This window comes from Fringilla coelebs, assembly GCF_963513975.1.
Source record: "Fringilla coelebs genome assembly, contig: SCAFFOLD_41, whole genome shotgun sequence".
NCBI lineage: Eukaryota > Metazoa > Chordata > Aves > Passeriformes > Fringillidae > Fringilla > Fringilla coelebs.
The window spans coordinates 520128-532437 of record NW_028167191.1 but is presented as its reverse complement, the minus strand read 5'-3'; the positions used below and the strand labels follow the sequence as shown (position 1 = coordinate 532437).

At 51.8% G+C, this 12310-nt stretch overlaps 1 protein-coding gene across 1 annotated transcript; it reads right to left on the bottom strand.

Moving 5' to 3' along the window:
- Window positions 1-4054: 4054 nt before the first annotated feature.
- LOC311166182 (uncharacterized protein) lies at window positions 4055-8524 on the bottom strand (the record flags this gene model as incomplete). The annotated part of the gene is made up of 4 exons (XM_084227650.1): window positions 4055-4725; window positions 6810-7008; window positions 7910-7973; window positions 8466-8524. 4 exons carry the CDS (start codon window positions 8522-8524, stop codon window positions 4055-4057), a joined length of 993 nt encoding a protein of 330 aa, XP_084083776.1.
- Window positions 8525-12310: the final 3786 nt, after the last annotated feature.

The window sequence follows — 12310 nt, the reverse complement described above, 5'->3', positions numbered from 1 at the left end:
GGCTGACAATCAATCAGACTCTGTCCCTACCCCCACCCCACCATTTCCCCCATCCAAGCCCTGGCACTCAGAGAAGCCTTGTGCAAATCTGAGCTCCCTCCAGCCCTGTCTGGGTCGGCTGTTTTCTGTCTCTGCCCAGATACGCGTAGGATGGTTCGTTCCAATCGGGCTTCAAAACATGAGGCTGGACTCTCAGATTTTTGGTCTTCAAGGTTGTTTATTATTTTTTATCTACAAAGTTTTCTCTCTGCCCAGCCGGGACCTGACCAGCAAGGCAGCCAAAGGCACTCTGACCACCCACAGGGCAGTCGTGTCTTTTTATAACAAAACCTACGTAAATCTTATTTACCTTTTGTCCCCAATACTTTTTATCGTTATTAGCAAGTGTACCTTCACCAAGAACCTATCAAAAAATATCTTCGTCATACAGAAAAATGGAAGACATAAAGAAGGAAGAAGAACCACGAGATAGACCATAATTCTTCCATCTTGTCTCCATAACCCCCCTGTACCAAAACCTTAAAACCCGTGTTTCACCTTGTAATTATACTATTTCTACATCATTCAAACCCCAGTGATTCTCATATCCTCATATGCAGGTGGCACATCCCTAGAGGGATCATAGTCAATCCATCAGGCGCTTTTGGCAACATTCCAAGACCTCCGAGCCCCCCAGGGGTTCTCTCGGTAGCTCTGGACATCTGAAGCGATGTGCTGAATTCCCACAGCAGGGTGCCCTGCCGGTTCAGCATCCTCCCCTGGGGCAGTGGCATGGCTCCGGATGATCAGGGGACATTCCGATGAGGAGACGTCCCTGCAGGGGATGGGGTCCCAGGAGTTGGGTAATGTCCTTCTTTCCTGTTTATACACAAATGGCATGGGGTCCACGATGGGGAGGCAATTCCCAATGCAAGGAGGGGGTCTCAGTGTGGTTAGAAGGCATGGAAAAGGGAGGAGGAGAGGTGGGGAGGTGGCTATTTTGGGGTGTAAGGGTAGGAAAGCTTGGAAAGGGAAGTGGCAAAATGGCAGGGCTGGTCACATTGCAGCAGCATTTTGCAGGGAATCAATAGGAGGTGGAACTGGGTAAAGGGGAACTGGAGGGAGGATGAGGGGAAGGTCCAGGGCAGCAGGTGCCTTGCTGTCCAGATAAAGGGAGAGAGGGGATCAGGAGGTGGCAGGGAGATGCCAGCAACCCTGTTCTGAGTAGCAACAACCACCTGCTGAGCACCCCTCAGGTGGGAAAGAGGATTTGGGCACATGGGATGAGGAAGGCAGGAAAGGGGTTTTTAACCGGGGACCCAAAACTTTTCCTGAATTTTCCACTGATTTTTTAACTGAATCATAAAAAGAACAAAAAAGAAGATTAAGCAAAAAGAGCATGAAACTTCCCCACTTTAACATTTCCCTCAGTTTGTAAAACAAATAAATAGATCCCAGCTATATCCCAAAACACAAGCAATTCACAAAGTATTTGAAAAGAAAAAAAAGAAAAGCTTTCAAGTTTTCCTTAAAAAAAATGAATTCCCTGAACAACAAGGGCACCCACAACTTGGAAGTAGATGTCTCTTTGAGGAGGGCTCTGCTTGGGGTGACTAAGATTGTTGCCCATCCTCAAACTTCACTCCCACACCAAGCAGAAAAAGGGAAATGAAAAAGCAGAAGACCCTAATATGTGTAAAACTTACACTTGCTCTTCAGGCTGATGCCCATTGAGTCAACAAAAATCTCCCCTGCAGGTGGTCAGCCTGTGGCCAGCCTCTGGTGCTCCGGCACTTCCTCGGCCTCTTCAGTCTTTGGAGTGTCCTGGTCGCCCTTCGGATAGCCCCCACTAAAATGTGAGGGATTCTCCTCAGGGAAGTAGCAAACCCAACAGCGGCTTAAGTCCTGCAGCTGATGTTGCAGGAGACACTTCTTCAGAGACCTCTTTGCAAAGGCCCTACGTTGGGTGCCACCTCTTGCAGCAGGCATTTTTCAGATTGCCGTGACCTTCCTAAAGAAGCGTCTTGAAAAAGACACCTCAGGGGCACAGGCACATCTGTGCTCACGCCAGGTGATTTCAGCTCTTCTGGGATCTGGGCAATGAAGAAGGAGAGACAGGGTCTTCGTGTGGGGTTCCAAGGAGAGCCTTTATTAAGCTTCTTCCCTGAAGGATCCAGTCATGGAAGAGCCACTCAGGCAGGAAAAGCAGGGGTTTATATAGGGATCTTGAGGGATAGGACAGAAGACCAGGACCAATGGGATACATTGAATCTCCATGTCTCAGCAAGGCATGCTGGGAGAAGCCATTCTCCTCATCCTAACCAAGAGGCTGGGCTTGAGGGGTTTTCCCTCCAGGGGAGTGATACGGAGTCTTTCCCTGTTGGCCAACCGGCCCTCCACAGACAAAAATCACCGATCAGGAGCACAGGGGGTGAGGCATGACAAAGTTCCTTGGCAAGAGTCACTCTGCCCCCAATGGGACAATGCAGGCACAGCAAGGAAGCAAAGCAGCCACAAAACCAAATCAAATCCAGGCAATTAAACCAGAAACTAACCGAGAACTGCCCCCCTGTGTGTGTGTGACAAGAGGACAGTGAGGGCAAGGATAAAAGGAATACAGCCTAAAAGCTGAACAGAGCTCAAACTTAATACTTATACCATAACCTTAACTTACACCTTAAACTTAACAACTTAGCAAAAGAACAGTAATTAATACTATTTATCCTAACTTATAACCTATGACATAACAATTTACAGAGCAATAGTATTTAACATAGCTTATAACTTTGATTAAATCTGGAATTGTGGTAAGGCACTTCACAAAGCACTTGAAAAACTCTCAACTACAGAACTTCAAGTTATCCAGATTTTGAGAAGAGGAAGCCAGGAAAAGAGAGAGCAGGAGAGAGAGATCCACAGTCGTCCTTGGATCCAGTGCCATCTCAGTTGCTGTGAGCCCTGGGGCCATGAGACGTGTCAGTGTCACACCTGTGTCACAGCCTTACCTGCTCTGGTCCCTCTCATAGTTGGGGTTTTTGGGGTGCCAGGGGCTTGGCAGCCACTTTGGGGCGGTGCCAGAGGCTGCAGTTGCTGGGCTGGGCAGTGACCACCCCACCTGTGCACAACTTGCCCTAGCCCCAAACACACACTGGAGATGTCTGGGGCCGTTCATGATTTCTCTGCTCTCCAGTACCAAGGCAATGGACTCTGGCTACAGCTATGAGCTCATGCCCATGGCAAACACCCTTGGCAATGGGGCTCCATGGAGCTGCTCTCAGGAAACCCCCCAAGAGCTGAGGAGTGTCCCAAAACCACCTCAGAAATGTGAGATACCCCAAAACCTCTGCATGAACATGGAATATCCAAAAACTCAATCAGTAACGGGCTCCCCCTCCCTTCATCATCCCCAAACTTTGGCTGTCTCATTCCAGACCCCACCCCACCTCCCCAATCCCAAACCCATCCCATCCCACCCCTCCTGGACATCAAGACCCCCTTCCCAAGCTGTATTTCCCCCATTTCACACCTCCCAAAACCCATCCTCTCATCCTGCCCCACCCAATGCTCATCTCATCCTTCCTGATTTGCATCCCACTTGGCCCAATCCCCTCCCAACCCCATTCCACCCTGAGGGGCTGGGGAATTGAGTAATTTGTGGGTGGGATTGAGTAGTTTTCAGTGGCATTGAGCAGTTTTGAGCTGACAGATCAATCCCTCTCATCTTTTGGAATGCCAAGAAATAAAGATAAGTAACCAAATACCCCCCAACCCCCCCCATAGCCTCCCAGATATCTCCCAGAATCCAAGATTCCCCCAAAACACAAGTAAAATGTGAGGCTTTAAATGCCTTTGAAGAATTTGTTGATTTTTACCCCAATTTTCGGTGTTTCGAAGAGAGGAAGATAAACCAAAAGATAATTAGAGGCAAAAGAAAAGGAACACCAGCCACTTCCCACTGTGTATCAAAGGGAATGTGGGTCACCAGGGCTCTGACCAATGTGGGTTCCCCGATGGGGATGGAGTTGGAGCAGTGCATGAAGCTCTTCCTGCAGTCAGGGCTCTCGCAGGGCTTCCCTTACCGGTGCCTCCGTTGGTGTCGGGTAAAGAACGAGCGGTCTGAGAAGCTCTTCCCACACTGGGGACACTCGTAGGGCCTCTCCCCGGTGTGGATGCGTCGGTGGGTGACGAGGGTGGAGTTGTGTTTGAAGCCCATCCCGCAGTCGGGGCAGCGGAAGGGCCTCTCCTCGGTGTGAATCCGCTCATGTACAAGGAGGTGGGAGCTGGTGTGAAACCTCTTCCCGCACTCGGGGCACTCGTAGGGCCTCTCCCCAGTGTGGAACCGCTGGTGGACAACCAGGTCGGACCTGTGGCTGAAGCTCATCCCACATTCCAAGCACTCATAGGGCCGTTCCCCAGTGTGGATCCTCTGGTGGCAGATCAGGTTGAATCTCTTCCTGAAGCTCTTCCCACACTCCAAGCACTCGTAGGGCCTCTCGCTGTCATGAAGCTGCTTGTGGGCCACCAGCTCTGTGCTCTGGCTGAAGCTCTGCCCACCTTCCTGGACCAGGATGGGTATTTCCTTCTCAGAGCACCCTGGGCTGGCTTTGCAACGCCTCCTCCTGTGGGATCTCTCTTGCTTTTCCTTCCCGTTGGATTCCTGTGCCATGGAGCTGCTTAAAATGGCCTCTTCCATGAGGTTCTGCTGTGGGGATTTGTCCTCCCTGGTCTCCATCCTCAGCTCCTTCTCTGGGGGAGGAAGGACAAGGAGAAGATGGGATTTGCCTCCGTGCCAGAGGGAAGGGGAAGGAGATCCCCCCAGTGCATCCCCGGCAGGATGGCATTGGCAGCAGTGTTGTCCTGCAGCCAGGGGCCGTGCTGGGCTGGGAAATGGAGCAGGAGAGAGGGGGAAGACGGCACTGACTTCCTCCTCACCTGCCTGGGGGTCCCGGGGCATCTTCCTGTTCCTCATAGCCTGTTCCTCCTCCATCCAGCCCAGATTTGGGATGGGAAATCCTGGTTTGGGGAAAAACAAGGTGTGAACGCCTTGGGTTGGGGATTCCTCCTGCCCAAGTCCATCTCTAGAAATCATCTGGTGTCCATAAAAACCTCCAAGAATCAAGAGTGAATAAAAAAAAGCCACCAGGAGTGTCTCATTTCCTGTCTCCTCCCTCTGGGGTTCTGGTGGTCCCCTGTCTCAGGGCTGCTGGAGATCCTCATGGGTCCTGGGGATCCCCCCTCTCCAGGGTCCTGCTTAGGGATGCTGGGGGGTTTTCGGTTCCCCTCTCCAGCCTCCCCCTGGTCCAGCCACTTGGGGCTCCCCCCTCTTCCCATTGCCCTGTCCTGGTAAAGGGCAAATTTGGGAAAAAAACCTCCAAAGGGGTTTTCTCTAAAAAGCAAATTCAAGTGGCCCCTCCCCCAACCAGATCGAGAAAAGATTTCCTCAGAGAAAAGTGGAAAAAACTGTTTATTTAACAGGTAAAGCATTCACCAGCACAAAAAAAAAAAAAAAAAAAAAAAAAAAAAAGAACAATATTAAACAATAAAAACTCTTGCCTCTCCAAAAGAGATGACAAACTCAGAAAGTCCCTCTGTGGGCTGTAGCTTGGCTCACTCAGTCTCTTATCAGTCTCTTATAAGTCCTTCAGGTGCTGGAAATGCTGCAGACCAGGCCCAGCCAGGTGGGCCACAGGTGGGAGCTGCTGGTGCTCTTCTGGGTGTTCAGTCCAGACCAGGTTTAAACAGCTCCAAAGAAAAAGAAAAACCACAGTCCAGGGAACTTCTCTGCCTCAGCGAGCCACAAACTAACTAAAAGCAAAGGAGAGCTCTGTCCTGCTGTGTGTCTGTCCACAGACAACTGATACCTTAGGTTTTAAGTTTTTCTCTTCTGTTTTGGTGTGCAGCTTTTAGCTTTATATTAAGTGTTACTGGGATCTTTTCACAGACTGGTGAAGACAAAACAATCCTATTCTAGCTGGAGACTCAAGCACAATCTCTTCAAACTTCAGGCTCAAAGCATAAACAATGTGAAAAGAGGATGGTGAGCAAGCAAGCAAGGAAGATGAAACTTCATAATTTGAAGCTATAAATTGGACAATTAACTCCTATATGCAAATGGACTCAAACTTATAAAAATGTGAGATCTTGTGACCAAGCCCTCTTTTGCTCCCATCTTGGAGCCATCCGGGCAGAGCCACAACTGCGGCTCCGGCACTGCCAGAGTGTGGCCTTTGAAGGCACTTCAATAAAAATCCACTTTATTCCTCTTAGCTCCATCTAGCCTCTGTTCCAGCTCCTTAGGGCATCACAACAATCCAGGAGCCGGAATGTGGAGGAGTGAGTGCAGTTTCTGAAAACAAACTGCTGCTTCTTCCTCCTCCCCTTCGCTCTCAGAACCAGCCTTAAAGGTGCAGAACTCATTTCTGAGCTAAACGGACCGATGGGGGTACGAGCACCATGAAGTCACCCCAGGACGTGCCCCTATCAGGGTCAGGGGGTCCCGTCCCCGCCTCATCTCCGGGCTGCCGGGGGTCCCCCAGCTCCGGTTCCGCCCCTTCCCCTCTCCCCGGCCCGGGGGTCCCACGGCCCCGGCTCTCACGGGGATCCCCAAATCCAATGGCCCGCCCCGTCGGTACCGGGCCATCCCCACGTGGATCCCCCAAGACACTCCCGAGGGGCGATCGCGACTCTTCTCCCCCCGAAAAAGCTCCTCTTAGGGAGCCCGGAGATATCCGGGGCTCGAGTCCGAGATCTGCCGCCTCCGAACACTCTCCAAAAAAATCCTCCCGCAGACCCCTCGGTAGAGTCGGGGCGAGCTCGGCCTCCGCTCTCACCTGCGGCTCGGGGCTGGGGGTGATGCTCCCGGGGCAGGGGGTGCTGCAGGCTCAGCGTGCGGGCGGTGCGAGCGGCGGGATTCTCCCGCTCCTGCTCCTCCTCCTCTCCCTCCTCTTCCTCCCGCATTTCCTCCACTCCCACCCCAGACCCCCCTTTCCCACCCCTCTGCCCCACGGCCGCCGCAGCACCGGCTGCTGGCTGGGGGGAGCCCCCGATCGGCCCCAGGGGTGGGCAGGGGGCTCGGGGACCCCCCCGGTGCGGATCCGTCCCCCCGGCCCGAGCCCCAAATTCCGCTCCGGGGGCCGCTGGGCTCCGCGGGTCCGCCCAGCAACTGGTGAGTCATTGGTAAGAAACGCTCTGGTTGGCTGGAAATGGGTTAGTGCGTTCTCTGATTGGCTGGAACTGTGAAAGGCGCTGGGCCCTGCGGGTGTCCCTGGGAGCTGCGGAGTCCGGGCCGGAGCCTTTTCCTCTTTCTTTCTCTCCTTCTGAGAACTTTTTGCGATTTCTTTCTTTCATTCTGAGATCTTTTTCCATTTTCTTTTTGTCTCCCTGAGACCTCTTTCCTATTTCTTTCTCTCTCTGAGACCTCTTCTCGATTTCTTTCTCTCCCTTTCTCCTTCCCATTTCTTGTTCAGTTCAATCCAAGTCTGAGCAGATCCGCAGGTTGCGTTCCCACGCTCTCATTCGCACCTTCACTGGGGCAGAGGGGTCTCTCCCTCGTGAGATCGTGACCCATGGGCAGGGTCCCTTCCCACCCCAATCGTTCCGGGATTCTGTCGGGGACTTGCTTCCATTTCCTCCCTCCCTCTGGTTCCAGCCGGAAATGTGCTGGGAAATGTCCAGCAAAGCCACAATTGCTGTGGGCTCTGGGAGCCCACAGAGCTGCTGGGCCTTGTCCCCTGGCCCTGCACACCTTCCTGGGAGCCTCGGGAATGCCCCTCTGGCATCCATGGCACACACTCCCAGGGGCTGGAATTCCAGCTCCCAGCCAGGAAAAGAATTTTCTGCCCTTGAAGGCAAAGCCCTTAAGAAGGGACCCAAAAGCCAAGTGGAGCAAGATCTTACAGTGACATTTCACTGCCAGCCTCCATAACTTCACCCATGGTCGTTGTAGCTCCTGGATTGGGAATTCAATCAGGGCAGGGTCCTTGGTGGGAGTTGCCCTGGGTCAAGAGAGACAGAGAGAAACAGAGCAGGCAAAGAAAGGCAGGAGAGAAAGGAGGAAACAAACACAATCAGCTGAGAAGGTGGCACTTTGAAAAACAAACTGGAACTGATAGAAAAGGAATGGGACAGAAAGAAATAATTTTGTAACATTATTTCCTATCAAAACACAATTTCCATCCTTTCTCACAAACCTCCTCCCAGTATCATTCAGCAGGACTGTCAGAAAGCTTTTCATTCTGAGTGGATGTTCCAGGCTGCAGCCACAAGGAAAGAGGGAATGGGGATTTTCCTGCTCATGGGGAGTTCTACATCCTCAGCTGAGGAGAGGAGGAGGCACCAGAAGAAAAGGACAGCTGAGCTTCACCCTTCCACAGGAATGAGGGAGGGGAAAATCTCTCATCCTGTCTGCAGCTGCTCCCACAGGGATGTGAGGGCTGATCCCAGAGCCCCAAGGGTCACAGTCAGGGCTGCCCTCAGGGAATGCTCACCTGGTATTGAGGGGCAGGGTGGGAGCCCCTGGATCTTGGAGCACCCAGCTGCCCCCCATGTTTGGAGGTACCTGAGGAGGGCTGGAACGATGCCAGGGACATCCTGCAGTGACACCCCCCCTGTCCTGCTCTGTGTGCGCTCTGTTCCAAAGCTGACCCTGATCCTGGTCTCAATCTCACTCCACGTTTAGACACACTCACAGTTCTGTATTTAATCTCATCCCAGTCCCAGACTTGTCTAGGCCCATATGCAATCCCAACCCCAGCCCTAAAGCCAATCCCATGATTAGCCTTAACCCAATCCCAGCTCAAATCCAAATCTCAGCTCCGACTCCAACCCCAATTCCAGCCACTTCCTAATTTCTCAGCCCCAAACCAAATCCCAGGTTCATTCCTTCTGGGGCTTTGGACTGTCTCTGTCCCTCTGACTGCAATTATGTTTGGGTGGGGTCACACCACGGCTGAGAGGGACAGAGACCCCCCCAGACTCCCCAGGTGTGAGAAGGTCGGAGAGCTCCCCCCAGCCCCGAGCACCTTGAGCAGTGAGAGGGACAGAGAGTCCCTGGTCTCCATCCCTGCACAGGCATTCCCTGAGGCCAGAGGGATGGAGACACCCCCGAGCATCCCCCAGGGCGAGGGGACAGAGACCTCTGAGCATCCCCTGGGCTGAGAGGGACAGAGACTGCCCCGAGCACCCCCTGGCACAGGGGTGAGAGGGAGGGAGACATCCCCAGGCATTCCCTGGGGTGAGAACAATGGAGATCCCCTGGGGAATGGTCTGGGGTGGCAGGGACAGGGACATTTCTCCCAAGCCTCTCCCAAGCATCCCCCAGGCCGAGAGGCACAGAGACTCCTCGAGCGTCCCCTGGACACTCGACAAAATAAACTTGGCAGAAATCAAACTTTACCTTTGTTCCAGATTGCAAGGCAAGATGTATTCTATTGCCATCTGTTTGGCAGTTGTCTGGTGTCAAGCAAGCAATTCTCCTTATCTCTCTTCCTGAGTGATTGTAATCAGGGCCCCTCAGCAGGGGACATCTGCTGATAAGACGCTGTTGAATGTCACCACATGACTGATAAGAACTATAGCATCCCATTGTGAGATTCTCCACCCAGAGGGAGGAGCCAAATATTTCTATCCAGATATAATCTGAAGATTCTGACACACCAGCACAGCTCTTCTCCACTGGACTACCCAGAGGAACATCAGCTGCTTCTACTTCCAGAGATCTGTGGAGGAAGAAGACACCCCTTTCCTACAGGACTCCCCTGCTCCAACAGAACCGCGTCTGACACTCCAGGAGGACTGCAGCCCCTTTTTTTTCCAACTTCACTGCTACCAACACCCTGACCCACAGGGTGTCAGGTTGAGTTCTGACTCTGTCAGTGTTGTTCTAGTGTATTGCATTGTTTTATTTTATCCTTTTATTTGTTCCCTTCCCTATTAAAGAACTGTTATTTCCTGCTCCCATATTTTTTGCCTGAGAGCCCCTTATTTAAAATTCATAGGAATTCGGAGGGGTGGGGAGAGTTTGCATTCTCCATTTCCGGGGAGGCTCCTGTCTCCTTTAGCAGGCAACTGTCTTTCCAAACCAAGACAACCTTACATAAAATACTTTGATGAATATTTGATTTTCCCACAAGTCACTTGTGATGGAAATGTGAACAAATCCCACACATTAATAAATAGAAACAATAGGAGAAATTCTGTGGCAATTCCAAGTTCTTCGGTTCCTGTACAGCTCCAGCTCAGCTGCTGGCAGGTTCTGATAAAAGTGAAAATTTGGCCCAATATAGATTATTAAAAGGAAGGGAAAACTCTGTATAACTGTCACAAAGGTGAGAGGGACAGAGAGAAAAATGATTCTCACATTTGGCAAAGTCTCCAAGCCTCTGAATTCGGGAGTTATTCAGCAATTTAGCTACATGAGCTGAGTTTCTTGCAGGACTTTTAGCAGCCTTGTGTCCCTCACCTTGGGGTGAACGAACCTTGTCAGCCTCGCTGGTAACATTTGCTCCCTTCCCTCCAGCGATTTTAACAAACTTTTCAAGGAAGGACAACAAAATATTTTCTTTACACTGGCCACCCACAACAGCCTTTTTCCTTATCAGTTCTCCCCAGGAGGAAGGAGGGACTGCATCCAAGTTTCCAAGAGCTCCTCCAGAGAGAACCACAACCTCCGCAGAGGAGGGGACCATGCTGTTGACAAAGGCACTTGGGATCAGACTACAGTGCCCTAAACTCACTGTGCCAAAATAACGTCGCAATCTGGTTAAGAAAATTGTCCAAGAGATGCCTCTGTCCCAATTAAGGTGCTAATGAAAGCAAATCCAGAGTGGATTTTGTTGAACAGTAAATGTGAGGTAGAGAGAGAGATGGAAAGAGAGAGAAAAGGGGGGATAGCAAAGGAAGTGACAGGGACAGAGACATCCCGTGGGGCGGGGCAAGTGTGACATTGTCCCCTGTGTGTGTGGCCTTCCTGGTGTGGGGATTTTACATCTGAGCCAGTCTGGGAAAGGGGGTTGGTGTTCAGCCCCCACACACCCCGAGCAGGGATTACCCCACTGTTTCAGGTTGCAGTGTAAGATTGTAGGATGTAACCAAAAGCATGTTTTTAATCACCATCTTCATAAACTGTTATAAACAGCTGGGGCAGTGTTCTTTATCTCTTCCATGACTCAGCCCTGATAACGCCCTCCACGGGCTATCTTCTGATAATGGGCCACTGAGTGTCACTGCAGGACTGATAAAATTACATCATCCCATTGTGGGATGCTCCGCCCAGGGGGAGGAACCAAGCATTCCTACCTGGATAGAATCTGAGGCTTGCAACAACCAGGAGCACCCTGCCTACTGGATTCCCAGAGGACAAGAGCTCCACAACCACCACTGGACCTTCAGAGGAAGACCAGACCCTTCTACAGGATCACTGCCTCGACAGAATCACACTCATCACTCCAACAGGACTGCAGCCACCAGTTAATGGGACTGCTACCACAACCCTGACCAACAGAGTGTCAGGTCATATCCTGACTCTGTCAGTATAAGGCAGTGTTTCCGTATCATTGCCTTGATCTTAATTTTCTTATTGAATTGTAATTCTGGCTTAGACTCTGCCCCTGGTTTCCCTTCAAACCAGTACAAAACTCAATGTGCTTATCCCTTGTTTTCCTTCCAAAACAGAATTTCCCATCCCCAAACCTTTGCCAGATGGAGGAGGAAGCTGCGAGTAAGACGAAGATGGCCTGGGACCCCCAGGCAGATGATGAGGAAGTCAGTGCCCCTTTCCCCCTCTCTCCTGCTCCATTTCCCAGCCCAGCATGGCCCCTGGCTGCAGGACAACCCCACTGCTGACACTGTCCTGCCGGGATGCACTGGGAGGATCTCCTTCCCCTTCCCTCTGGCACAGAGGCAAATCCCATCCTCTCCTTGTCCTTCCTCCCCCAGACAAGGAACTGAGAATGGAGACCAGGGAAGACAAATCTCCATGGCAGAACCTTGTGGAAGAGGCTGTTTTGAGCGGCTCCATGGCTCAGGAATCCAACGGGGAAGAAAAGCCCCAGACATCCCACAGGAGGAGGGGCTCCAAACACATCCCAGGGTGCCTGAGGAGGAAAGACCCACCCTGAGCGAGGAAGGTGGGCAGAGCTTCTGCCAGAGCTCAGAGCTGGTGGTCAATGAGCAACTTCATGAAAGGGAGAAGCCCCACAAGTGCTTGGAGTGTGGGAAGGGCTTCAGGCCGAGCAGCACCCTGATCCAGCACCAGATGATCCACATCGGGGAATGGCCCTACGAGTGTGGGGAGTGTGGAAAGGGCTTTAGCTACAGATCCAGCTTCGTGACC